This window comes from Alternaria hordeiaustralica, assembly GCF_023758085.1.
Source record: "Alternaria hordeiaustralica strain BMP 2776 chromosome Unknown scaffold_14, whole genome shotgun sequence".
In the NCBI taxonomy this organism is placed as follows: domain Eukaryota; kingdom Fungi; phylum Ascomycota; class Dothideomycetes; order Pleosporales; family Pleosporaceae; genus Alternaria; species Alternaria hordeiaustralica.
The window spans coordinates 301,287-328,003 of record NW_026056786.1 but is presented as its reverse complement, the minus strand read 5'-3'; the positions used below and the strand labels follow the sequence as shown (position 1 = coordinate 328,003).

Below are 26,717 nucleotides of genomic sequence, written 5' to 3'. Positions count from 1 at the left end.
TGTATCGATACACACTGGTTGCATTGGGCGGCGTTTACAGGATCATGTCCCGCTCCAAAAAGCTGCAGCAGCGCATGTTGTTGTTGTCGCCGCAGCGACTCTTTTTTTTGGGTTCTGGTTGGTAACGAAACGTAAAACAATCTCCATTCATACTTCTGGAGTTGGTTGTTGATGTAAAGGTAGCTAGTTGGTTTAGGCTGAAGGAAAAGTTTTAGTTGGCTGAGAAGAGAGTGTCTTGGGTTGTTGGATTTGTGGAAGACGTGATGTGTGTATGTTGTTGATGGTGTATTTTCCAAAGGCATGCTGGGTATCTGATGGAGGTAGTAGTGACTACTACGTTGAAGATCGGAAGGACTATGCTTTTGGATAATCGACTCCAAAGCCACATATGCAACGTCTTCTTCGGTCAATCACCCAAACATCCTCTATCCTCTCAGTCTCCATTGTAGTCACAATACCAACACGCGTTAGTAACGCAAGATGTTCTGTAGTGCAAAGTCGGCCCGGAAACCTAGACACACATACCAAGAGAGACCCCGAGGATGCAAGCTGTGAGCTAACACAATCCCGTTCTTCCTCCCCCCACTAGTTTTCCATCCATTGGTCAATCAAAACTATCCCTCAAGTCTCCAACAACAAGATTATACATCCAACCATCCTGAAATTACCGAACGATTGCACCCGCACATGGCCGTATAGAACGCAAGCACAATGTGCGAACAGGCATGTACATGGCGTGTGCCCGCATAGGTGTGATAACCACTACGATTACCCCACCTGTGCGGTCACACGCTTTATGCAGACCTTTCGCGAATCGTGTTTGCAATTGCGCATTGCTTTCGTTTTTTGTGATAGTTTTTTGTCTCTACTAGCTGTTTGTTGGTAGTAAGCAGAAAGGAACCCTAGGTTCGGTTCGAGATGGGGGATGGTGGGTCTTTTTGGGATGAGTCGGCATGGTTTTAGGGGGTAGGGAAGTTTTGTAGGGTGTATGCGATGGATTGTAGAGGCGAGTGTTTTACTCACTGGGTGTGAAGGTAGATAGCTCGTTGGATTGTGAGTTTGGTGTTCAAGGCTTGCATCTTTTTGGTACTTATCAAGATGGGAATGCTCGTGAGTAAGTAGAGGAATGCTGGTGTACGCAAATTGTAAATATCCTCTACAGCGTGCAGAACAACGCTTCGTCTCTTACATAACTCCAACGAAGGAAAACTGACCGCCAACAAGACCAGGAAACGCACTATCAACGCTCCATCACAACAAATCCGACTTCTCCTTCTCCTCATCGACCACCGTTCTAAACTCCTCAAATGCCTTCTTATCCATAGGATACGTATGTTCCGTTGCCGGGTACTCCCTACTCTTTACCTCATCCCTGTACTGTGATATCGCCCGATGCGCTTCCTCCCACACATTCCCATACTGCTTAACAAACTTGGGCAGGAAGCGTCCAGGTGGGAAGTTCCCCAACATATCAACCTGCACGAGCACCTGGCCTGAACAGCCATTCCCTGCTCCGATGCCAATAGTAGGTATACGCAGTTCTCTGGTTACCACAGCAGCGACTTCAGCGGGCACGGCTTCTAGGACGACGGCAAAAGCACCGGCTTCCTGGACGGCAAGCGCGTCGTCGAGGAGTCTCAAGGCGGAGTATGTTGATTTGCCTTGTACGCGGAAACCACCTAGAGCGTTTTGGCGCTGAGGTGTAAGGCCGATGTGCGCGAGGACGGGGATACCAGCAGACGTTATCTTGGCTATTGTAGGAGCCATCTCCTTGCCGCCTTCCAGTTTGACAGACTTGACGCGCCCAATCTTGATCATGCGGATGGCGGATTCGAGGGCTTGGGCAGGGGAGATCTCGTAGGTTCCCATGGGGAGGTCGCCGACCTAGGAGATTGTTAGTGGGCTGGGATGGATTGGGTTCGAATAGAGGAAGTGTACTGTGAATGCGCCTTTCGTTGCGCGCGCAACGGATTTGCAGTGCAGTAGCATCTCTTCCATGAGCACTTCGCTCGTGTCTTCCATGCCTAGTGCTACCATGGCTAGACTGTCTCCGACGAGTATCATGTCCATGCCGGCATGGTCGGCGACATGTGCGCTGGGGAAGTCGTGCGCGGTTATCATGGTGATGGGCTCGTTCTTGCGGTATAGACTCTGCAGCGTGTTGAGAGTGACGGGTTTACGCGTATTTGCTGGCGCAGAGCCCAGTGGAGAATGTGAACTCCATCGGATTTGTGCGGAAGGCAGTGTGGTTCGCGATATCGATGACAGCGGCGAGTATGCACGTGGAGTTGTCTGGATATGTCGCGAAGACGTTCGCAGCACGTTCATGAGGGCACGCGACATGGCGGCAGTGTCGCAAGTGTGGTGGTGGTGGGTATTTTGGGAGGTAGAAAATTTGTCAGAGCCCCTGAGGACGGTGTGGAGGTTTGTTCGTAAGCCATGGTCCTAGGGCGGGATGGGTGTTGCTTTTAAGCAACATGTGCAGAGAGCTGCGCTGAAGATTGTATACCTAACCTTGGAGTTTTGGAAGAACCGAGGGTCAGCCTGCGCCCAGACGCCAGGGGTCTGGATGTGCCCTGATTGTCTTCGGCGAGTCGATCACTTGGTACGCCCCGCCTTTGGCTCGCGACTATGTACTACAGTGTTTCTTTCCCAATTCCCTTTATGTGTCTCTGCTTTCAGCGTTGTGCCTCAGTTGCAGAGAGCGTCGTTCGGACCGGCGGTGAAGGCCTCAGGCGATGATCTCGGGGAAGCTGCGGCATTGCTACTCAGTGATTGGATGTCGGTCCCAGCACCCTCAGTCTCGGTATGCATTGAACTTATACTATCTTCAGCTGTGCGGTCGGCATAAGCTTTGAAAAGCTTTTAGTTGATATAGACGGATTTGAAGATTTCTTCGTTTTATCTACGTTGAAGTGTCAAGTCAGATCAGGGAAGCGGTAGCCGTCAGGAACCAGCCAGTCTGCGTTTGGTAAGAAACGTCCCGCTTCATGCACGGCGAGTGTATCTCAGTCTTCCTGCTGTTCTTGTGCATCACCGTAGATCATTTCAGGGCGTTTTGTTGTACTTTGTAGATTCAAGTGCTAGTTATCCATGGATGGCTTTGTGTGGCTCGCGATGACGTAGCCTTTGAAGTCATCCTATCTGCACTTGCGATCCATATGTAAGCACCTGGGTAGAGTCAGTGATAGTAGAAGTAGGTATTCATGATGACTGGAGAGCGGCGCTGTTATGAATGCATGAGGCAGAGATACGCGGTCGCGCCGTGGTCTCGGCGATGACTTGCCCGGCGAGACGTGCGCAAGCGTGACATGCCGGTATCGAGCTCGTGATCGCGACTACCGCGACCATCACTCCCGCCTCACTGTTCCTGCCCTTTGACACGTCCGACCCCAAAGACGCGACAACAACACGCATTCACCGATCGACATCCTTACCAGGGTTCAAACAGCCAGAATCTGCCAACAAAGCACACACCAGCTGCCAACGAACGCGCCCCTCATCCGCTATCGATAGCCCCGCCGCCTACCTCACGAGAGCTCCCACTGCGAGCTGCACACTACCATACACGACGTAAAGAGAAGCGGAAGACTAGGGAAGAGCGAAATACTTCACAGGCCGCGATACTAAGAACGCCAATATGAGTTCGCCAAAGAGACGTATTGAGACGGATGTATGTGGAGACCTTCACCCCGGTGGTTGCTGAGCAAGGGACAAGAGCTAACCGAGGCCTCTTTCCAACTATACAGGTCATGAAGTATGTTGCGCATGGTTCGGCTGTAAGACAAAATGCTAACATGCGAACAGGATGTATGTCGACCAACTTACCGCTTCCTCCGCGCCACGCGCCTGGCAACCACATGGCGAACCCCGATAGCTGATACAAGGCAGGCTCATGAGCGACTACGAGGTGACTCTGGTCAACGACAATAGTGAGTAACATGACACCCATTCCTATCGAATACACAGCTAATACCCCGTAGTGTCAGTTCTTCCTACCATCCAAATCCGCATTCGCCGAAACGACGCTGACACACCACAGGCAGGAGTTCTACGTTAGGTTTAAGGGCCCAGTAGAAAGTAAGTTGCGCACGCGCTATGCGTATCATCATGTGCTAATAAAGGACAGCGCCATTCGAGGGTGGACTTTGGAAGATCCATGTCGAGTTGCCCGATCAGTATCCGTATAAGAGCCCTAGCATTGGCTTCGTGAACAGGATATTCCACCCCAATATCGACGAACTGTACGTGCCATCCCTTTGTTTGAGTATTTCAGAGAACACCTGCTTACTTAATAGCTCTGGCTCTGTCTGCCTCGACGTCATCAACCAGACATGGTCACCAATGTACGACATGATCAACATCTTCGAGGTCTTCCTTCCTCAGCTCCTGCGATACCCGAACCCGACCGATCCTCTGAACGGCGAGGCCGCAGCCCTCCTTATGCGCGAACCTAAGAGCTACGAGGCCAAGGTGAAGGGTATGTATACAAGGGTGAGTCGTGTGAGCCAGGCTAATGTACATCTAGAATACGTCCAGAAGTACGCCAACAAGGACACTGCCGAAGACTCCGACAAAGACGATGGCGATGACGACGAGATGAGCTCTGTCGGCAGCTATGAGTCAGGCGATGAAGATGAAGCGGCGGGCAATATGGAAGACATCTGAGGCAACCCTTCTTCGGGTCCTATCAGTCTCCTTTGTATTGTCCACGACCTTTCTTCTTCACTCTACTTCCATGGCTGGATGTTCACGGCGCTGATATGGCGCATATAAAGGCTACATTGCTACATATTCCCCTGGCATGTGGCTGCTTTACGGTTTGGTTCTGGGATTGGATCTCTCTGTTGGCGTTTGTGTCTTGCTTTTGAATTCCATAGTAGGCTTGTGACTAGGATCATTTCCTTCGTCACTCTCGTATAGGAATGGTCGGATGACCTTTTCGATCTTATAAGTTAAGGCCGATGTTAGAGGTATTGTATGCTATTACCTGACATTTCCTCTCACTACTAGCTTTGCTCAACTCTCATATCAGTCCTTCTCTCATGTCTTTTCGTCTTTCTTACAACTCTATGAACTCAATCTCTTTACTTGTTCGTTGCTGTTTCCGTCAATTCGTACAGCACATGCAATAAGCGTCGCACTCAACAGCCGTACCTGGCACATGAGCAGATGCCTTCATGTGGGACAGTTCCTATATATTGCCACGACCTACTATTACTCTTCATTGGTTATTACACTCCCTTCCTACCGTATCTCAGGATATATACATGCTATTTGGCCACCCACCGGCTCCTCACCGCTCCACGCTACCAGCCAACCGCCTCTCCTCACAGTGAAGGCGAATCACGTCCATATCAAGCTCTACCGCTTTCTTCCCCGCTCCTCGTCTTCTTCACCTCGAAACACTTTTCGCCATGCGGGGGTGCAAAGTTCTCGTCGCCCGGCCCGAGCGCGTCCGCGTCCGTTTGTATATAAACACCCAATCGAGCCATCACAACAACACCTCGACGCGAACGACAATTTTTCACAGCGCACAACACATTTACTCGCAACAGCAGCTATATACCAGGTCAGAGTACGGAGTTCCCCTTGCATACCCGGGATCTTCGTGGTTTGGAAGCTGAACTGATAGGGCGACAGTCAAGGTCAAGATGGTGTCTCACAACGAGGCAGCCAGTCGCCACGACAAGCGTGCTAGGGAACGTCCGGCACTCAACACCAACACCGGTACTGGTTTCACCAACATCGGGGCTCCAACTAACTCCAGACGCTCCACTGGGTATCTTGGTCGGAATGGCCGTCATGCTGACAGCAGCCGACGCAATTCGGCTCCGGGCAATGGTCTCCCTACTGCACCTCACCTGCAGAATGATCGTGGTACCGCAAATTATCAGGGTCTCAACTATCATGGTAACCCAAACGCATCCTGTGTTCTACTGCTACTAGCTGCTGACACCAGTACCGGTGCCGTCCGCAACGAGGCCAGCCCTGAGCCTGACGACAACGCATTCACTACACCTACGAACCGTCGCATGGTCAAGTCCAGCCCCACTGGTCCGTCTCCCTCGTTCAGTGGCTCGCGCTTGAGGCGCCTCCTTCCCGAGAACCAGCGCCCGCCTGCTCCAATGACACCGCTTGGCCACGAGCCACCCGCTGCCATGACCATGTCTGCAAGCCCGATTCGCATGTTCAATCGCCCTAAGGGCAAGGGCAAATCGGTCGAAGAGCAGTACGTCTTGCCCAGTCCTCCCGGCTCCAACATCACGGTCCCCAAGCGAGACAGTTTCAGGAAGCGCTCGAACAAGTGGGCCGTCGAAAGCGGTGACGACGATGCCGCCAAGCGCAAGCTCTCAAACCCGAACGCGATCGCTGTCGTCACTGGTCGAAAGATCTACAAACCTCGCCAGAAGCCTGTCTCAGAGCGCCCCATCCTCAGGATGCGCGGCGACAGGGAGCAGAGGTACCTGTGAAGAGCTAATCCAAAGGGAAAGGATGACGGGAGTCTCAACTGGACAAGAGCTGTGTGCTGGATCGCTGTTCGCTAGTTTTCGAGATGCGAACGCGATCGATCCACAGTAAGTTTTTCTTCCTACATGTCTTTCTTCAGCGTTCTGCCAGTCATTTTTCTACGCATGCGCTTTTCTTCGCTTTTTCAGTTCTATTCTGGGAGGTGAGCGGGAGTCGGTTGTATGTGCTGGTTATGGCGATGGTGGGATATGGATCAGTTCTGTTGCTTGTGAGTTGCGCTTCTCTTCGGTCAAACGGACGAGACAAGGGATGTTGATGACGGATATGGGTCTAGGTCTGGGTTTCGTGCTTGGATCCCTTACGACTTTTATGACGGCGTTACGGATGGAGGACTGAGATGGATGACACCCTTTTCCTTTTACTGGAGGAGCACTGGTGGATTTCCTAGGTTCGGATATGAGAGGTTTGGCCATACGTAGGCTACTTCTTGTAGCGATCTACTTGAGCCGAGGGCTCTGAGTAGTATCAATCGAGACATGAATCTCAATTTTCTCCATGGGTGTGATGTCGTGAGAGCGCCTTCCTTACATGAGCTGCCAAGGCACTAACTCGTGCGTTAACTACGCAACTTCCGTCTTCTGCTTTCCTAAGTCCTTCACTCATCTCATAGATTGACACTCATTATTTCCAAGCTATGCAAGGCCGACAGCAAGGCTCGCAGCGACGCTCCTATCACCACGGCTGTGCCATGCACTCTTGTCACGATGCGGCGGATGAACCACGCCCAACACCTTCATGTCGCACCCCCACACGTCCTTCGATAGGCAATAACGCCTATCAGATGCAACAACCACTGTTATACCCGGTGTGGTGAGTCTGCCTCAAGTGCGCAGGCAGAGAGGCGAGGTCGTTACCCCGCCTGCCCTGCATGCGAAGACCAAAGTGGTGAGTGCCATTAGCCGCTGGTTGGTAGAGTTGTGCATGCTCAATAAAGCCATCAGTTCACCGGTCAATATGCACGTTTGAATGGTTCTGTCGATTTCCTTCTCCTTCCATGTTGTCGGGTGCCTTCTGCGTGTTAAAAGAGACAGTGATATCTTCGAACGCGTTCGGTTATCCCAAATGTTCTTGGATTCATTACGCTCATTCTCGCTTCTACATCTTCTTGCTTGAGATACTGATACCAACACCTCATCATAACTTTGTTACCATACCACAATGGAGCCTTTCAGCGCCGCGGCAGCAGCAGTTGCTCTATGCCCAATCGTCATCGGGATTGCGCAAGAACTACGTGTCGCCTATAAGAAAATTACGTATGCACGACAAGAACTCGAAGAGCTGGTGAATGAAATGGACATCTTCACCGACCTATACACTGAGTTCCTCAAGATTTGCTCAACAAGGAAGAGACACAGGAGAAGTGTGTCTTCGGCCAAGCGAAAATTAGTCTCCTGGACCAGACATGCCGTCGCAGACTTCAAAACCTTGGCGCACAAAGTGGATGCCCTATCGCGAGATCCTATCCATAAGCACAGCATTATTGATACTGGTCTTGCTAAGTTTAAGTGGTACTTTAACACCAAGCATCTGGTCTTTCTACGCGCATCCCTCAGCATTGCAAGACAAAGCATGGTCGGCTTCACGAATATCTGCGCCATCGAATTACTAGACGAGCAACTTGCTCACCTCAGATCCATTTTGACGGCTCAGCAAAGGGAAGATATCATGTATGACTACGGTATGACTGTGGAGCAGCGTATACAGGTATTACAAAGCTCAAGGTAAGCGGGTCCTCACACATGCGGTCGAGAGAGGCTTACCCAACGCAGGGATACATACGAACTCAAACAGAGTGAACTACCAAATCGTCTCGAGGAAGCAGAAAAAAAGGTCAACGACCATGCCAAGCAGAAGAACAAACAAGATGTTATCAAGCAGAAGCGACGGATAATAGACTTCTCAGAGTCAGTAGAACGATACGTCGAACGTGTTCTTCCTGTGGATGATGCTGGCAACAGACCACCTCGTCCACCACGGCGTTCTAGGAATAGCTCAAGATCACAAGGTCACGACTCATCACTAACGTCTCAGTCTACTACTACTACTCAAACAAAATCTACGCAACCTTCATACCAAGAATCCTCAACACCAGAATCCCCTCCCACTTCGCCTGAACCTACAGACGAAGACCCACGCATAAAAGAGTATGAGGAAGCAATGGAACTTCTACGCGAATTAGCTCGGAAATGTCACAATGATATTGAAGCTCACATCATCTCAATCCCACCTACCCCCACACAAGCAGCGTCCCAAACAAGTCTGGTGGTCCCGCCTGTCGTACCTCCACCTCACCCAAGAACCGAAAGAAAGATCAGGAGAGGACGGGCGTCCTCCTGTCCACAGCCAAATCGAACACGGCTAAGCAGTCAAAGTCCAATGCCACATAGACATCGTCCAGCCGAGCCAGACATTCATGCCCCAGACGACGCCAATACAAGAACTTATATCAATTCCATCATCCAGGAAGAAGACGAAGACGACATACAGGACGCCACTGAAGAACGGAGTTCGTCGGAAGAGCCTGCTATGAACGTCGGACCGAGTATTTGGCAGGCTACTGGTGCGTTTGAGGGAAATATGCCAAGAGGTTTGCGTATACGGCGGCAGAGAAGTCGGTCACCCCAGGACTTCTGGTAGGAGACTGCAGATACACTGCATGCGTGTTTGCAGATATACGATCTTGTCGGTTCGAAAGAGGGTTGAATCGAGGCGGAGTGAAAAGAGGCAGTCATGAATGTAACAACACGAAGAGGTTTTCAGTCAAGATGTATGCGATGATGTATCCAATTCTTCATATCCAGACTGATCCATTGACCGTACAACCAGTTCTGTAAGCTTCCAATGCCCGAGCAAATAAATCTACATCCATGTCCCTATTCTTCCAGCGAGACCAACTCGAACCCAAAATGAGGGTGAGTCGAGGTCTCAAACCGAAATGACTGAAACATGAATACTGAGCTAGATGCCGAGCGACTGGCAGTCTACCAGGAAAGCCATAATGCCAAAGAAAGAGAAGAGGAGTAACCAACAAGGTAAGGAAAAAAAACATCCAACCGCCATCCGCATACTCAAAACAGAGAAGAAAGAAAACGCCGATACCCAATGCCCGATAACAATGCAAGTCCCCAATTTCCATATCAAAAAGAAAACACCCTAATCCAACACCCAACCCTATTATTCATCAAACAGAATACTCAAAACACCCTCATCTCACACAAACTCAACTCAGTGCACGCTCGCCCTCCACCCCTCCAACGCATTAAAACTAACATCCCCCTCCATACTCTCCTCACCAAACCCTTCCCAAGGAAGTTCATGCGTCTCATCCCCACTCTCCTCCGCCCCGTGATCCTGTTGCGCCGTGCTCCGCCTCAGCTCCACACTCTCATCCTCATCCTCATCCACAAAACTGCGAATAGTAACTTTCTTCGCCTTCTTCTTTCCACCAGTAGTTACCGATTTCTCCGTGTTACCGTCGTCTTGCTCTTCTTGTTCAGACTGCTGGACAAGAACCTCTTGTGTAAGGTCGTCGAATTCCGCTTCGGTGAGCTCATCAGCTTTTTGGCCTTCGAGTACGTCGTGGAGACGGTAGATCTGCATGTCGAGCCATTCGAGACGGCGGTGAAGGTCTTGGATCGAGGCGTTGAGGGCGTCGCGACGGCGCTTACCCAGGCTGGGGTCGTGTTGCTCGAGGAGGGCGCCCTGGACAGCGAGCTCGGCCCAGAGGTGGACGCGCTCGTCTTTTAAACCTTTGACGACGAGGGCGAGGGCTTCGCGGGGGGATTGTGCGGGGCGGAGGGTGGCGTCGGGTTCGTCGGCTGTGCGCGTGGATACAGAGACGAGTTTGGGGACGCGGAGGGGGCCGGTGGCGGTGGTGTAGCCTTCGCGGCGGCAGACGGTGCAGTTGTCGTTGTCGTGGTCTTTGGTGATGGGTTTGCGGGAGGTGGTGGTTTGATTTGTGTTGCTGAGCTTGATGTCGGGGAGGATGAAGGCGGATGTCATTTCGGTGGGAGCGCTGCGGCGTCTGCGACTGGTGTTGCTGAGCATCGACGCATCGACGGCTGACTGCTTTGTTTGGGTGGCTTCAGCGTCGGCATCCATGTTCGACAAGTTCCCAGTGTCTTCCTCGAAGTGGGTGTTGGTAGTACGCTGAGTGGTGTCCTTGAGCGATGATTTGCGCATAAGGGAGGGTCGTCGTTCGCTCTTAGCGGAAGCGACTGACCTGACGGTGTCTTCACGAGTCTGGCGCTGCGATCGAACAGTGTCCTCGCGGACTGGCTCCTCGGTTCTAGCAGATGAAGCACCATGGCGCTCGGTAGCTCGCTGTTCTTCCAAAGATCTTCGAAGCCTAGCAATCTCTTCCTGGGGGAAGAAGCTCAGCTCTGTCAGACTCAGGTCAGCGGGAGGCTGAACAGTCGTGGTCTGCCTCGTTAGAGTGGGGTTTCGTGAGATGCGAAGAGTTGCGCGAGGTGCAAGAGACAGATCCGTTGTCGACTCCACATCACTCTCGGCGCGGGTATGCTTGTCTGCGGGAACAGGTGCTGACACACTGCGGGTTGAGAATCGCGAATGTCCGGTGAACGACTTTCGCGGGCTCTCTTGGGTTGGTACTCCAGCGACCTTGCTGTTGCGGACTTCCTGCTGAACACGGTTCCTGATGCGCGTACGTGTGTCTTCGCGGCGATAGCTAGGCTTGCGTTGCAGAGTATCTTCAAAGATGTGCTCTGTATCCCGAGTTCTCGAAACAGGACCGGTGGTATCTTCAAAGTGCTGCTCGATGTCGCTAGCCTTTCGAGCATTCTCACGCTGGCAAATCTTTCGCTGCAATGCTGCCTCCTTCCTGGCCCACTCCTCGTTCTCCTCATCTTGCTGGGCTTGCAATTCGCGAAGCTCGTTTCGAAGATTCTCATTGTCCAGACGCATGGCTTCATTGGTACGTTCCTGTGTCATATCCTCGAAGTGTCGAATGGTGTCGTCGCGTCGGCCAACCTGAGCTCGCAAGGAAGCTTCTTGTCGAGACCAGCGCTGAGCCTCCTCTTCGCGCTTCGCCTTGAATTCTGCCAATTGAGCCTTGAGCGACTCGTGGTCGGACTTCAAACGGGCATACTCAGCATGCTCTTGACGCGCCTTTCGCAGTTCCATATCCCTACGAGTCAACTGCTGGGTGTTCTCGTCCTGTTGAGCGCGTACGCGAGCCAACTCGGCATGTAGGTTGGCGTTCTCCCTCTGGGTCGCATTCGCGGCTTGGTCGAACTGCTGACGAAGTTGAGTTGTCTCCTCGCGGTGGTGTGACTGGTCTTGTTCGAGTTGTTCCCGAAGGTTGTCAATCTCCTGGCGGAGCTGCTCGTTCTCGTGGCTCAAAGCGTTCTTCTCGGTCTTAAGTTCTTCGCAGGTCTGGAAGGCGACCCCAAGCTGGTTCGCCATGTTGTCGCGCTCGGTGCTTAGGCGCTTCTTCTCGATTTCAAGTACAGCGAATTTGCGGTCGGCGCGATCGAGCTTGGTTCGGAGGGTCTGTACTGTCGCGTCAAGGCCTAGCCATTGTCAGTAAAGTCATACTCTTCTACAGTTTGCAGAAACTTACGCGTCTTCTCGACCTTCCAGCCGCTCTTTCCGCCAGCATCAGAGTCCTGCGCGCTGTCGCTTCGTCGCAGCTTCTCTTGAGCTTGTGTGGTCGCCCTCAGCTCGATCAGCTCCAATTCCTGCTCATCCATCTTCTTGTCCTTCTCCTCACGCTCACGCTCCATGTCTGCAATCTTCTCCTGTAGTTGCTGGAGGGCAGCGAAGATGGCCTTCTCTTCGTCGGGGATGGGCGCGCCGTCGATGGGAATGTGCGATGGTCGGCGGCCGCCGTATGGAGGAGCAGCGAAGCGCGATCTTGAGGGTGCGGTCTTGGAAAAGACTGGTGTGCCATCGTCGAAGACGCCGGAGACAAGCTCGGTGAGGTTGGGGATGTCGGGCAGAATAAAAGACTGCGCAGTCGCGTTCTGTGCTGTGGTCGGCCTGGAGCGGGATGTAGCTTTTGATTGCGGCTGGTCGACGTTGCCGTCAGTTTGGAGGGAGGTCTGTCGGCTCCGGTTGCCCCAGCGCGTGTTCTTGGCCGAGTCCATGGTCAGTGTTGGTGGTCGGTGCTCCATAAACGATGACTCGTCTTCCGAGAGCTTCGCGTGCAGCTGTGCGAGAGAAGTACGCTTGCGATCTTCCTTTGTAGAGAGGGCGGGGGAGTTGCGCTTGCTTGCAGGACGCGGTGATGCAGTATCGAGGTCGTTGCGCGAGGCGCGTCGGATCGCCGCGTCGCGTCGAAGGCTACCAGTCTCTGCTTGGTATGACTTGCGCGATCGGTTGGTGGGGGGTGTGATGTCGTAAAGGCTGTTAAACTGAGAGCTCATCTTGCTGGGTGTACCGCGGTTGTTGCGGTTACCGCGCGCCTGCTCGACGGCCATGCTTTCCTCGTCTGATATGCTGTGGTCAAAGTCGCCGAACTCCTTGTTTACCATGGACGTGTCCGGCTGGACCTGCTGGGAGCGGAACGGTGCCCAAGTGTTCATTTTCTTGGCTGTTGACCGAATATGCGGGTATGCTGGGAGTGTGTTGGTGTCTTCGCCAATGTTGTGCTGTGTGGACATGAGAATGTCCGGGTCGTCAAAGAACTGAGACGTGTTGGTGCCGAAGCCCGAGCGCTGCGTGGGATTCGAGTCGCTTGGTGGTGGAGATGGCGAGGTGATATTCCTGGGGCTGTGGCTGAGGCTGCGTGATAGTTCTCGAATAGCGCGCGCTTTCCCGTCACTTGTGGGAGGAGACGACTGCATGTCGAAATTGTGAGGCTGCGGCGGGCAACTTGTGGAGGGTCGCGTCGCGTGGTAAACACGTGAATAGGGTATGAGAAAGATGCTTCGTAAAGGCTGCTGAAGTTATATCATTACCTCCAAGAATAATTCCAGCCCAAGTATGATGGGGTGTCTTGGGGCGCGTTGTAGTGGAAAGTGCGATGAGTGTTGAAGACGAAGCGGGTCAGCGTGTTTACTCCAAAACAAAGCTAACGAACCCTGGCCCCACCCAGCCACCGACGCCCGTCATAACGTGCGCGTCGAACAACTCGGATTGAAAGGCACTGCACCCAACTGCGACGTTCAGAAGTATTGTTATGATGATTTCGTTACTTTGTGTCAATGCTATAGAGGTATCATAAATCAGATCTGTCACAACCATACTCCGTTCCCAAACATCCGTTACATGCCATCCCATGCAACACTTCGACCTGCACAAAGTCGATTCCATCTCCACAGAACACCCACCACCATCATGTGTGCCAGCAGAAGTATCACTGAGCGTCCCAACCCACCCAAGTCGACTGGTCGCCCCCTGATGGATATACCAGCATGCAAGAAGTCGAGTGATGCTATGCATAACAACGGGTACAGGACGCGTGGATCCGCCGCAAACGGCTGACAAGGCGACAGCAAACTATAAGCCTTTGCGCAGAACAGCAAAGTCTTGGTAGTGCTAATCGCAGCGGGGTTCCTTGACAGTCTGTACAGTTTTGATGATGCACTCGCAGGTGGCGGTGGAGGAAGCATGAGACGCTGTGGTGATGGCGTTCTCCCTCCAGAAGGGGGCGGCGGGAACTCCAATTTCCTCCGCAAGATCACCGCCCCGTCCTCAGAAGACTGCCTCCTCATCGGCTGCGGACGTGGCGGACTAGGCGATCGGTCCATGACAGTTGCGCTTAGGTGGGATCGACCTGGCCGTGTATAGTTGATCGAAGTACGCTTTTTGTTCCCTTGGTTAGGTGACGGGCTGGGCGTGTCGGCTCGCGATATGCGAGGACTAAACTCGTCTAGACCCGATGGGCCTGCATATGCGTTGTACTCGTCGAATACCAGTGGTGATTTCAGGACATTCAGTATTTCCTCTGCACCTGGGCGTTCATCGGGGTTGATAGCGAGGAGCGTCTTCAGCGATCTGTATAGCTTTTCAGGCAAGTCTGAGCGAACCCGCTGTTCGTCGTCGATACCAGCCCAAGTCGAGATCTCCGCCCTCAGCTGATCTAGGTCCTCGTTGTCCTCGTCGATACCGTCCGCGTTTCGGTATGGCAGTCGTGCAAAACACATGAAGTAGACGATCATGCCGAGCGAGAAGATGTCAGACTTGGTTGTGAAGTTGCCAAAAGCACCTCCAGGTCGCTCTTGACGAAGCACTTCGGGTGCACAGTATGAGATAGTTCCAGTTGCTCCTGTCGAATTTCTCGCTGCATTCGCGGACTGCACTTCACCGAAATCGCTAACTAGAACTTTGATCTTGCGGCCAGTACGATGGAGCAAGCAGTTACTAGGCTTCAGGTCTCGATGTATGTACCCGTTGGCGTGAAGGTGACTCAAGCCGGATGTGATGTCCTTGAAGAATGATATGATCTCTTCAAAGTGCATGCGACGCGGTCCATGCACGTCCTCTGGGTCTTCCAGCTGGCCCTTGGACCTCCTCCTAAGTCGCTCTTTCATCTGCTCCTTGGTAACAGACGTCTTCATAGAGTCTAGAATATAATCGTGGAGATCGCCGGCGTTGCAGTACTGTTGCAGTATGAACGCGCATGGTACGCTTGGACCGAAACTAGATATCTGGTAGTCCTCCAGCCATACATGCCGGTATGATACTAAGTTCTCGTGCGACAGGGTCTGGAGCAGTTGCACTTCGATCAAGACCTTTTCCAGCCATTCGTGATCGTCGCCGACTGGCACGCGCTTGCATGCGAACTTGCCGAGTTGCACGCCGTCTAGGATATGCTGCACCAGCAACACCACACCCTTGCCTCCTCTGCCCAGCTCCCGCTCTTCTATGAAGAAGTCCTTGAAGTAGTTGGGACTGAAGGCTCTGGCAGATATACCCTGGCTTCTAGCTGGCTGGATCGGTGTGCTTCCCACAAACTCAGAACCTTCTGGCGGACTGAAGCTACCCATGCGCAAAGGGGCAGGCGCGAGTTGTTTATGTGGTGATGAGGGTCGCGATCCCTCTGTTGATCCTGGCTGACTCCGGCGCAGCATTTGGAAGTATGCGGGATTGACGAAGCCATTTTCGGTGGGTATGCCAGGCGCAGTATGTTCCTCCGCGTCGCTGTCGTGTTCGTCATGGGGTGATGGTTCGCGGTAGGATCGGTGACAGTATGGACATGACGTAGAGCCAATATCAGTCGCGTGGGAGGCATCGCGGAGGGAAAGTTGTTTCGAGCGCTGGTCGTAGACGACAACAGCAGAACCATGACGCCTGTGAAGTTCGTTAGCACTATGTCATTGTTGTCGCATGGTATATCCTCATAGTAACCTACAGCACAATCTCCCGCGACTCAGCCGGGGCGTAGGGGATCAGCGACATGTTTTGGCGCGACTTGCGACCGTCGGCCCTGTCGTATGGGTGTCGGCTTGGGAAGGGCGCGCAACGTCTTTGACAGCGGTCTACAGCGTGTCGCCCACGTAAACAACCGAGCTGACGTAACTGCCTCTAATATGGAAAATGTGAATGTGATATGTGCGGTCGTACCACCTCGTGCGGTGCGGGGAAGCTACAAAGGCTGCGGTATAGGCAGGGACCTTAGTCGATAGCCCACAGCGGATAGCAGAAGGGGTAGCGAACGGCGTCGCGACTGTCTTGTAGAAGTGGCATGACCGTGGTATTCAGGTAGCGCTGACTGTTGTCATGGTGTCGTGTGTTGTTTGGATGGCGCGCAGGTTTTGGTGGGGAGAGTGGAACGGCAAGGGCGTCCCAGCTGGCAAGGGTCTGTCACCGTCTCATAGCAAGTGCATACCAACAATGACTGGCCAGACTCATCATTATTTTCAGTGGTCTCTACCTAGGCAGTCTCCAGGGCTATCAGTAAACCAGATCCATGCACGGTTTCATCCCCCTCCCACCTCATACAAGAAAAAACCTGAACAGGTCTGCAGACTACATCAAACCAAAAACTTGCAAAGTAGGTGGCCCAACGTCAACGCAGACTCCAGGGTGTTCAGTTTTCTCCTAGATTGGCGTGCTCCTGTCTCCTACAAATGGCTCTTGACCAACATGCCACCCTCCCAGACCTCGCCCTTCTCCAGCCTCTGCCAGCCGTCCACGGCACCAATCTCGACGCAGACCATGTTCTTGTAGCCGTCGTCGGGTGAGAAGTCGCCCATGGCCTTGGCCTTCTCGATCCACGGGTTCCACGTCACGGTGTCCTTGACGTTGTCGCGGATGACGTCAAAGCGAGGCTTGCCGTCTTCGGTGATCGATGTGGTGTCCTGCTTGATATCCTTGTAGACGCGATCTGTCTCGCCAGTGATCTTGAGCTGGTTGTCGCTCTGGGTGTGGGTAGAGGCGTTGAGGACCTTGTCGACGTACTCGGTGCCAGACAGGCCGGTGATGGCGATCTTGGACACGTCCTGAATCCTGAAATAGGTGTGGAGCAGGAACTGGAACTCGAAGCTCTCCTCGCCCTCGTTGCGGACAGTGAGAACGGCCTGTAGGCTGTCCTTGCTCAGTGTGACGCTGTATACGAGGCCGAAGTCCAGCGGCCACGCCTTGCGCGACTCTTCGCTGAGCGACTGGCGGTCGAGGCCAAAGTCGAGCTTGACCGAGTTGGAGTCGAGAGCATCCTCTGCAGTCGACTTGCCCATGTACTCCCAGCGCGATCCACGCGCGAAACCGTGTTGTGGCAGCGACGAAGTGGCGTGTCCCTCCTTAGGAGGAGGACCGAAGACGGGGAATACGACGGGGATGCCACCGCGTACGGGCTTCTTGCCAGTCAGATCAGCCGCGTCGCTCAACCAGAGGTTCTCTGTCTTTCCGCCGCTGCTCTTCCAGCTAGTAACAGTGGCTCCAAAGAGCAGCACCTCGACGCTCTCACCAGACGGCAGTCTCGCGACGACCTTCTGGCTGCCACCCTCTCCGACGATGTCGACCTGGGGGCCGGGTGCGGACGCGGTGGGCGCGTTCAGCGCTGATGGGCGGTTCGCACGGTCGACCATGATGACGATGTGTTGTTGCTGTAGCTCGAGGTGATGGTGGGGTATCTATTGTATAACTCGAAGCGGCTTGTTTGCAGGTTTGATTGATTGCTCGAACTGCAATTGGGAATTAGATGGTGGAATGGCAGGAAATCAATTGGGGACAGCTCACACTAATGGCAGCAGGCGGTATGGAGCTACTTGGTCTAGAAGGGAGGTGCTCGCAACGAGAGCCCTGGGGTGAGGGGCAACAGCTCATTGCCCCACCAACACCTGCCAGCATCCACGCATCACCCACCACCACTGAAACACATAGCTTGTTTCATCTCGACTCTCTTACAGCCCGCTTAGCTGCTCCGTCTGAACATTATTGGGTCTTCCGCCCTCTCGGTGCATATACTTCCATGCCGGCGATGCAGATCCAACAGAAAGGTGCATCTTCGCCTGCATGTCTGGCGAACAACGGCCCGCGGTGCCCGGTTCGCCGGTAAAAGCTGGTGAAAATTATGGCCTTGCTCCTTCGCCTGTACATCCAAATATAGCCTGAAGACTTCTGAGTTCTTACCTGGCGGCAAAAGAAGACGGCCCAGCCCCAGCGTGTACCTCGTTTCAGGTGAACTTGGAGACCAAAAAGTTCCGTTTAGGCTCATTCCGGTCGGCCATAAGATGTATATACATACGATGCTACTCTTGGCTTATTGGCAGAGGCGTCAAACTGTATCGTCGTTATGACAATTATGCGGGATTCTCCTGTCGTTCGTGTCGATAACGTCACAACAAGTCAGCGTATCCTTGATACGTCTGAACCCAATGTTCATTTGATTGACTTGATCAAATCAGAGGTAAAATACTACCTTCTGTTACCTATGGCCTACAGAGGTTCAGTGTAGCTTAACAGTCATCATTCACGGGAACGGCATTAGTGATATGCAGCCAAAAGAACGAGAGCTCCCCATTTTTTGATCTGCTGAACCCAGACTTTTTCTGTAATCACAAAAACAGTCGTCAATGGGCTACCAGCTCTTCAAGGTTGGCGTCGGCCCGAGTAGCGTGCCATGGCTGCTGGGCCTAATTGGTGCGCCCAGCGGCATCCCCCACTTCAACACCACAGCTAAGCCACCGCTAACGACCCGTAGAGTCTAGACAGAGCTGAAAACGCGTGGCTGACGGATCACCCGCTTTGTGCTATATGAGATGATGCCCCGCTTCCCTAGCTCAAAATGCTGCACATCTCTGATCCCCCCGGCATAGACCCGCTAAGGTCTGGCACCTAGTGCGAACGATATACTTGAACGACTATTTAGAAGAGAAGGACGGAGTTGAACATGCCATCCAAAGGGGTCAGATGTTTCACCTACATCGCAGTGGATGGCGTCGAGGTTGAGTACACGGTGCCAAAGGGGAATGTCAAAAGGGGCGATCAACACCAATTCCTGCATGACCATCTCGAGGTAGAGTCATCCAACTTGCCCCATTTCAAGTTCACCGGAAACTTCGAATTCATCGTTCGCCAGGATGGACGCGAGCTCACAAAACAATGGGTCGCAATCAACAGCATGACCGGCAAGTTAGAAGACGGATCAATGGTCAACATGGAACAAACACCCAGCATCTTCGCCAACGACCTCGTCATCTCATACGGATTCTACGACGCCGGACCAGGTCTAGCCGAGTTACCAAAACAACACCAATGCTACGTGACCATCACAAAGAACTACGAGAACTGGATGCGCGACATCATCCCCCAAGGCTCAGACAAATCCAACCGCCCCTTCCACAAAATGGTCCTCCCCTCCGCCCACGACATCGGTATGAACAACATGTCAAGCAGCCTCTCCCTCCTCAAAAACGCCGGCACAGGCATCATAAAAGAAGTCCTCGGCCGCAGTCTCCCCCACGCCCTCACCATCATCAACAAAGTCGGCGACGGCGCCATAAACCGGATCGCACCAGACATCATCCGCGCACTAGCCATCACACAGAAAGACACTCTCGACACTATCCTCAAGATCGGGGCGCGTTATTTCGAGTTCCGCCCCGCGAAATGCCATAGACAAATGCAGAAAGTCAGTCCCCTGGATGATACCTGGTATTTCCAACACGGCGCTATACCAGGAATGCCATACCGCGTGCTACTAGACCACATCACGCGGTTCCTAGTCGACCACAAGGACGAAATCATCGTTGTGCATAACCGATGGGATGGCGTGCCAGGCGACTGTCCCCGGCCTAACGACGACGAACTACGAGATGCGCTCAACGATAACCTGCGCGGTAAAGATCTTAAAGCGGGGAATCAGGACGATATGATGCACAAAACCATTCACGACCTCCGCGAGTCAAATGTGCGGCTCATCATCTTGAAAGACTGTGGTCAGGCCTCCAACTACGACGACGCTGCAAATGCTACACTAACTGGTGACTCGATGGTCGAGAAACTTCACTCCATGTGTGAAGACCCGCCTAGAGGCCACCCGATTACACTACTGCAGTGTCAAGCTACGGCAACGAATATCAGGGATGTGATTATTGCTAGTGTGCTGGATTCGGATGTTAGTACGAGTCCGATTCTAGCGACGAAACCGGTGTGTGATCATAAGATTTTGCCGTTGTTGAAGGGGGAGGTGGGGAGGAAGTTGATGGGGGAGGAGGGAGTCGTTGTGATACTAAATGATTTCTTTGATGGGGCGACGGCGGATGTGGCGGTGGGGTTGTGTAGGGAGAGGTTGGGGTAGATGGTGTGGGAAGAGATGGGCAATGGGTGGGAGGTGATGTGGGAGGAAGATCGATACAATGATTACATTATTAGATACGAGGCTACAAGACGCTATCTATCTCCAGATTCCACCCGCACAGCACCTGCCTACCCTCTAAGCACCCCCATGCTCCCCCGGCGTAAAATCCGTCGTCCCCAAATCCCTATCCCCCTGCACAACAAACTCATGATCTTTAGCTAACCCATCAAGGAAAGTATCATCGACGTTAAGATGATCCCTAACAATCTGCCTCGGCGTAATCCCCAACCACTGATTAACACTAACATCACTATACTGACTACTCTGCAACACCTCCAAATAAACCAGCGTCTCGTTCCCCGTATTCTCAAGATAATGCGCATTAGGCACAGGCACGTAACCCACATCCCCAGCCGTAAAGTCGAATGTGCGAGATGCGGCGGGTGCTTCGTAGACTGTCAAGCGGGCGGAGCCAGAGATGAAGTAGGACCATTCGTCTGAAGTGGTGTGCCAGTGCATTTCGCGCATGGCGCCGGGTTCGACGGTTATGAGGGCGGCGGAGAAGGTGGATGCGATGGGGAAGGTGGAGGGGTCGAGGATCTTGATTGTGCCGCCGGGGACGCGGGCGGGGGCTTGTTGGCTCCAGTGGTAGGAGTATGCGCCTTCTTTTGGTATCACGCCAGCCGGCCCCGTTACATTTTGCTCTGAGATGTTCTTCGGCGCGGGGGTACCGGGGAAGATCCATAACTGTTCCTGGGGCATGTTCTGCACTGTTTTGACCGACGTACGAAAGTTCTTGGCTACAACCGACTCTGGGTTCCGCAGCATGAGCTCGGAGAGGAGGAAGGTGTTTTCTTCGCTGAAGGAACCGTCGTTGAAGATGAGTAGGAATTCGCAGCCGTTTTTAAAGGCTTGGATGGAATGAGGGATTCCTGGGGGGAAGAACCAGACGTCGCCTTCTTGGACGTCGTCGACGAAGGTTTGGCCCGCTTCGTTCATGGAGGCGATGCGGACGCTACCATTTAGCCTGGGGGTTGTTTGGTTAGCTTTGTTGGGTGGTTGAGTTGGGGGAGGGATGTACATGTATGCCCATTCTCCTTGCTTGTGCCAGTGGAGCTCGCGGTAGGCATGGGGACTTAGTCGCATATTTGTCCCCGCCATGGCGACGGAAGATGGTAATTGATCGGTGTTTTGCGATCGTGCCCATCCTGCGCCTGCAAGGCCGTGACGGTTATGGCTAAGCCCGAATGGCCACTTCGCGTTGCTTACTTCTCCCATATCGGAGCCGGGTGGGGCGTAGATGTCACTATTCAGGCGATCATACGCTGGAGTACTGCAATGAAATATCAGCCACAGTACAGTCTTTGGGCAGATCCAAGAACTTACCGTGGACCAGGTTCAGTCGGTCCTGTAGTACCTCCGCGGATCGGCTGTGGGTTCTTCACATTCGTGAGATCGATATACAATCCCAAATCCTCGTCTTCTGACTGCCCCGGTGCGAGCTCAAAGTCCTCAGGTGGAATAACTGTAGACTTCATGTCGACTGGGTTTGAAGGGTTGTACCCTTGTAAGCCATCCGAACCGCGCAACGAGCCTGATGCCGAAGAAGGTAGTGGCATGTTCAGGACTTGCGAGGGATCGACAGGGCCTGGCACTGATGAGCCGCCAGAGACTCCTGACGCCTGAGGTGCAGGTGCAGGTAGGCCATTGGCAAGACCTGCCAGGAAGTAGAGGAACGCGGCGGATGAGGAATAGAACATTCTGGAACGGATTTGCTCGTTGCAGTGCTATCTCACCGTGCAACTGCAGAATAGATGGACGGCTTACCATCCTTTTTATACACAACTGGGCGACAGTACAATCGTACCACCCCAATGCCTTCATCACTAACTCCACCAGACATACGTCACCTAAAGCGACATCATGACTATTGAGAATAGTAAGGTGACGGGTACGCAGCCCTGGCGTGCATGCGGCGATGAACGGTAACTTGCATGGGATATTCGATCAAGCTTACCCATCTTGGCTATATTGTCTTGTCTATAGCTGGGGTTGTGGCTTTTCCGGGGGATGTCCACCAACTGCCGTTGGCCTAGTGGTTCGAGTTTGACTGAAGATTGGCTGCGGAGCATGAGGCTGACCACGAGTTCGCGACAGGGGTCTGATTTGCTCGGATCTTGAATTATCCCCATCTTGTTGATCGTGACGGTGGTGACCGCGTAATGCTCTCAGTCTTGCATCATTGTCTTTCTGCGGAGACGAACTCGGTACCTACCTAGGCATTGTGGTTTCTGGGTTTGAAGAAATCGAAGTAGATGCTTTCTTTGCTCTTCGAACTTGAACCTTTGAGCAATGGTGACTTTGCAGCCACCGGCGAGTTTCTGAGCTGACTGCGTTAGCTTACTCACAGTTCATCCTCAGTAGTCTGATCTGCTATTCCCGAAGCGCTCCCATGCACACCGCGCGTTTTTGATGTAGTGCCGGAACGAGCCGGGACCAGAGTCATCGCGGGAGGCAACAAGGACCTGTGATGAGACCTCAATATTGACCAACAGTGTAGCTGAAAATGGACGTAGGTGCGGCAGTAGGACTTGACTGTGCATTCCCCAACATAGGGCGGCTGCGCATATCTGATGGACCCCATCACATAGAAGGTGCGAAAGCAGACGGACAATGAGTAGATACCGGCACTCACACCCGTACTGTGTGGAGATGAGATGGCGTGTCAAGCTTTGCGGAGAAGGCTTGATTTGTGGCTACGGGTACCTAGGTAAGCAGCAGAATCACGCTACGTCATCACGTGGCTCATTTCGGCTAGCGCGCTCAGCTTTCCTCCCAAACCTCAATTGCGACAACTCTGTCTTCACTCCGGTCCGCATGCAAATGCACTCACAACAGCCAAACAAGCAACGTAGAGTGCCACAACTCTCTCAGCAAACTTAACTTTCGTATCCCATTGCCTGGTATGCCCGAACCTTCGCGATATCCAGCCAACGCGTCTCGATCACGTCGTCCATCACACAGTCACACCTCCAATCTCCTCCATCTCACCAGACGCTGATATGTATAGCGGCATATCACACGCCTCGCGATGCCGAATCTTGCTCGAAGCAGAGCTTAGTCCGTCTCCGAACCTCCAGCTGTTAATCTTGCACGTCACACGCTCAGCGCCGAAAGCGCGAACACGCCAACACCTCCAGGCCTGCCGCAGTCTTCCTCAATATACCTTGTATATCGAAAGCGCATTGACTTGGGCCGGTGCGACTGTGGGCCGGTGCTAGAGAATACTCTTCATTCCCTTCGAGGGCGATGTATGGAGTCAGTCTTGCTGACAGGCAGATGCAGTAGATCCATCAACCGGTTCTCCGCATCATTCCTCGATCGGGTCAGAGCTTTACCATCGCGAACAGTGACCTGCTGTTCGCGACGTTGGTCACGGCTCATCTCGGGGTTCGATGAGCCTACCCAGACGCGTCCCTGAATAGGGACAGGACCGGGTGCATTGTGTTGTATCAAGTTACAGGGCATGCCTGATTCTTGATCACGAAATTCATCCTCAACTGCCGAATAGTCGGCGAGAATGCCAGGCGGAACTTGGATGCTGGACTTGATAGCACCCATCAAGGCCTTTTTCTTCAAGAATGCCCTGAGAAATTCGGGAGAAGGTGTAATGACCTTCTTCTTCTTATTTAGGAACGCCTCAATGAACTTGGGAGAAGGCGCATTAGCTACCGCGGCAGCGGCATCATCTGCCTCCTCGTCGCGAGTTCCCCGGATATGCTCCATGAGACCCCCTGACACACAAGCTGCGGCATTCGATACGGAAGCGTTGTCTTTGGCCATTATTTGAGCCGCTGGAATGCTGCCGGGCGTACGCTGAGCTTGTGGATTTCCGCCACCAGGAGAAGTCTTGGTTTTCAGCTCAACAGCCGAATCGCGGCGTTTCCGCTCCAGCGCAGCCAAAGTAGCAACACGGCGCCCCGCAAGTAGTGGACGTGCAAACTCTTCTGGCTCTTCGTGTGCTTCACAGCCTGGCTCGCGGCTGTCTTGATATTCCACGAGCGCATCGTAAGGCTCGCGACACTCCTCGTCGAAGTCATCGTGTTCGATGATGTCGGTAGCCGAAAGACGCCACAGCCGAATCCAGGACTCAGACTTTGCCGTCCAATCCACCGGGTTGTCATGAAGCTCGTCGTAGAACTGACATCCTTCAGGGACCTCCTCGGGTTTAGCACGCGATGTTGGGTATTCTGGCGAATTACAGTTGAGAATGGCATCGTCTTCCTCGGTCAGAAAGTACGCAGCTCGATTAGGGCGCCGCCGTGAGCGAACGTGCCCCATGTGGTACCGGACAATGGCTTCAATGCCGCGGATGCCCATCTTCTGCTGCCACCATAACTTCTTCGCCTTCAGGTACTCCGGGTTGTCACCGAAGTCGTCTTCAGGGTTGAGCAGTCCCTGTTCGCGTAGTGCCTCGGTGTTGCACTCCTCTTCATGGTATAAGGCATGCCAGAGTCCAACAACCATGCTTTCTTCGAGACCTTTCCGATGTCCAAGGATACTGCCGGCCGCATACTCGTGGGAACCTTTATCGACTAGAAGATCATAGTGTTCCGGTTGAGCGCGTAGCTTCTCCAGTCTTCCCAGGATGCCTTGGACGAAGCCATCGTTTTCGCCTGGGAAATCGTGCAGGTGATCCCACTTTGCTTTAGGTACGGCGTCTAATGGCAATCCTCCCTCAAAACGAGGCCGGTCGCAATCAGGGATCGGCGTCGTTCGTCGAATCTGCTCATCGTCGTTCTGGTATTCGGCGAGCGCGCGGGCTGCTTCAATGCCCTTTTGGCAAGAGGAGAATTCCATTGGGTTGTCTGGCACATCTTTGCGCACTTTCATCGTCTCGTAGGTTGTGTTGCGCTGCTTGCCGGAGCGAAATAGTCCAACGACGACACGTTCTTCTCCGAGAGGCAACGGAACTTCGTCGAAGTCTTCATTCCACACCGCTGGGAACTGCCGAGGATACTCAAAACAACCAATGTTCAGGCGAGGCTCCTCTTCATCCACAACAGATCCGAATTTCCTTGCGAGAAGATGTAAGTGTGGCTTGTGTTTTGACACATCGCAAGCTAGGTCCAGGAAGTGCTGATGAACCTCGTCGCTGACCTTGTTACCCTGGAAAGCTGGCCGGCCTGTATAATGTTTTGCATAGGTATCATGGAACTTTGCCATGATAATCTTGCTGCCATCTGGCATCTCGGTGCGGAAGTAAGTGTGGGTGTATGGCCAAGCACTCAGTTCTTCGCATCCAACGCCCATCTCTTCGAGAATCCCATAGGTATACTCGTAGTCTTTGTACTCACCCTCATAGTCGAAATCGGAGTTCAGAGAGGACGAAGCCATGTCGTTCAGCAAACCAAAGCCATCGTCGCCTGCTTTTGGATGAGTGACCAACTCCTCGACTCCGTGGAACTTGGGACCGAGCGACTTGATGTAAACAGGATTCTCGCAGTCTTCGTCTTTGTCGTCTTCAGTCATGTCGGCATGGACCTTGCATGACGCAGAGGTATGTGATACGCTTTTGATGTGTGAAGATGTTGGGAGCGTACCCTCGAAAGATGATGGTGCTGTGACCACTATAGTGGGCGGAAAGAGCTTGTTGAGTGACTGCATGGTTTGACTGTAGTGATTTAGCATTCGATCTGCATTGAACGCATCAGATGAAACTAACCCGGGAGTGTCTGACAGCCTGGCGATCTGCACAATGGAATCTTCCTTTGTCGTAGCCGGTGTGAAGGTAGGCGGGCCGCTGGAGATCTCGTGGATGTGCTTCGTCTGGACCAGCGCTTGCGGCAATGGTATCAGGGGATGGTTGAGGCTGATGCCGGTGGAGCGGATAGCCCACCTGCACGGCTAAGGCCTTCTTGGTGTAGATCTGGTGCGTTTCAGGCGAGTATAGTTAGTGCTGTGAGTCGATGTGGGTTGAAATGATCGGTGTGATGTAATGGAGGTATAGTACACTCTGCAGCGCGAGCGTGGACATATATACCGAGCGAGGGTTCAGTCTCAGAGGCGCAACCAAGAGCCACCCTGAGTCTAGCTCGGGAAGCAGCACAGACTCCGGTGAATGAACGACTCGGGGCATCCAAATGGCCAGTGCTGCTCGCGAGAACCCGACATTATCGACCAGTGAAAGTAATTGCCCGCACAGCGTAAGCATAGTTGCGAAGTGAATCGAACTGTTCACAGTGATGGGGCATTGTTTAGTATATAAGTGAACTGAAGCTAATAAGACTGATGGTTGTCGAGTTGGATATATGCGTTCATGTGGCTATCAGAAGCAAACAAAGATGGCGTTCATAGAACAGTAAACCGGGTAGCAAACGCCGAACATATCAAGAGAAATGAGAACATTCGAGACCGTCCACGATCTCGATCAAACAGCGAATAAAGAAAGGACATGGGTGATAATAGTACAAACTCGCTC

At 53.0% G+C, this 26,717-nt stretch overlaps 8 protein-coding genes across 8 annotated transcripts; 4 read left to right on the top strand and 4 right to left on the bottom strand.

The window, feature by feature from the left end:
• Window positions 1–1,251: 1,251 nt before the first annotated feature.
• J4E84_006932 (uncharacterized protein) lies at window positions 1,252–2,343 on the bottom strand (the record flags this gene model as incomplete). The annotated part of the gene is made up of 2 exons (XM_049389519.1): window positions 1,252–1,884; window positions 1,939–2,343. The coding sequence occupies 2 exons, from the start codon at window positions 2,341–2,343 to the stop codon at window positions 1,252–1,254; spliced, it is 1,038 nt and encodes a 345-aa protein (XP_049242712.1).
• A 1,297-nt stretch (window positions 2,344–3,640) lies between these two features.
• Window positions 3,641–4,668, top strand: UBC8 (Ubiquitin-conjugating enzyme E2 8; the record flags this gene model as incomplete). The annotated part of the gene is made up of 5 exons (XM_049389518.1): window positions 3,641–3,673; window positions 3,984–4,080; window positions 4,130–4,244; window positions 4,299–4,480; window positions 4,529–4,668. The coding sequence occupies 5 exons, from the start codon at window positions 3,641–3,643 to the stop codon at window positions 4,666–4,668; spliced, it is 567 nt and encodes a 188-aa protein (XP_049242711.1).
• A 986-nt stretch (window positions 4,669–5,654) lies between these two features.
• Window positions 5,655–6,473, top strand: J4E84_006930 (uncharacterized protein; the record flags this gene model as incomplete). The annotated part of the gene is made up of 1 exon (XM_049389517.1): window positions 5,655–6,473. One exon carries the CDS (start codon window positions 5,655–5,657, stop codon window positions 6,471–6,473), a length of 819 nt encoding a protein of 272 aa, XP_049242710.1.
• Window positions 6,474–8,100: 1,627 nt separating this feature from the next.
• J4E84_006929 (uncharacterized protein) lies at window positions 8,101–8,918 on the top strand (the record flags this gene model as incomplete). The annotated part of the gene is made up of 3 exons (XM_049389516.1): window positions 8,101–8,252; window positions 8,301–8,435; window positions 8,777–8,918. The coding sequence occupies 3 exons, from the start codon at window positions 8,101–8,103 to the stop codon at window positions 8,916–8,918; spliced, it is 429 nt and encodes a 142-aa protein (XP_049242709.1).
• Window positions 8,919–9,756: 838 nt separating this feature from the next.
• On the bottom strand, window positions 9,757–17,522 carry J4E84_006928 (uncharacterized protein; the record flags this gene model as incomplete). Its single annotated transcript, XM_049389515.1, has 4 exons — window positions 9,757–12,062; window positions 12,113–13,257; window positions 14,065–15,786; window positions 16,564–17,522. 4 exons carry the CDS (start codon window positions 17,520–17,522, stop codon window positions 9,757–9,759), a joined length of 6,132 nt encoding a protein of 2,043 aa, XP_049242708.1.
• Window positions 17,523–18,826: 1,304 nt separating this feature from the next.
• J4E84_006927 (uncharacterized protein) lies at window positions 18,827–20,236 on the top strand (the record flags this gene model as incomplete). The annotated part of the gene is made up of 1 exon (XM_049389514.1): window positions 18,827–20,236. The coding sequence occupies one exon, from the start codon at window positions 18,827–18,829 to the stop codon at window positions 20,234–20,236; it is 1,410 nt and encodes a 469-aa protein (XP_049242707.1).
• Window positions 20,237–20,371: 135 nt separating this feature from the next.
• J4E84_006926 (uncharacterized protein) lies at window positions 20,372–21,996 on the bottom strand (the record flags this gene model as incomplete). The annotated part of the gene is made up of 3 exons (XM_049389513.1): window positions 20,372–21,263; window positions 21,318–21,569; window positions 21,623–21,996. 3 exons carry the CDS (start codon window positions 21,994–21,996, stop codon window positions 20,372–20,374), a joined length of 1,518 nt encoding a protein of 505 aa, XP_049242706.1.
• Window positions 21,997–23,527: 1,531 nt separating this feature from the next.
• Window positions 23,528–25,903, bottom strand: J4E84_006925 (uncharacterized protein; the record flags this gene model as incomplete). Its single annotated transcript, XM_049389512.1, has 1 exon — window positions 23,528–25,903. The coding sequence occupies one exon, from the start codon at window positions 25,901–25,903 to the stop codon at window positions 23,528–23,530; it is 2,376 nt and encodes a 791-aa protein (XP_049242705.1).
• Window positions 25,904–26,717: the final 814 nt, after the last annotated feature.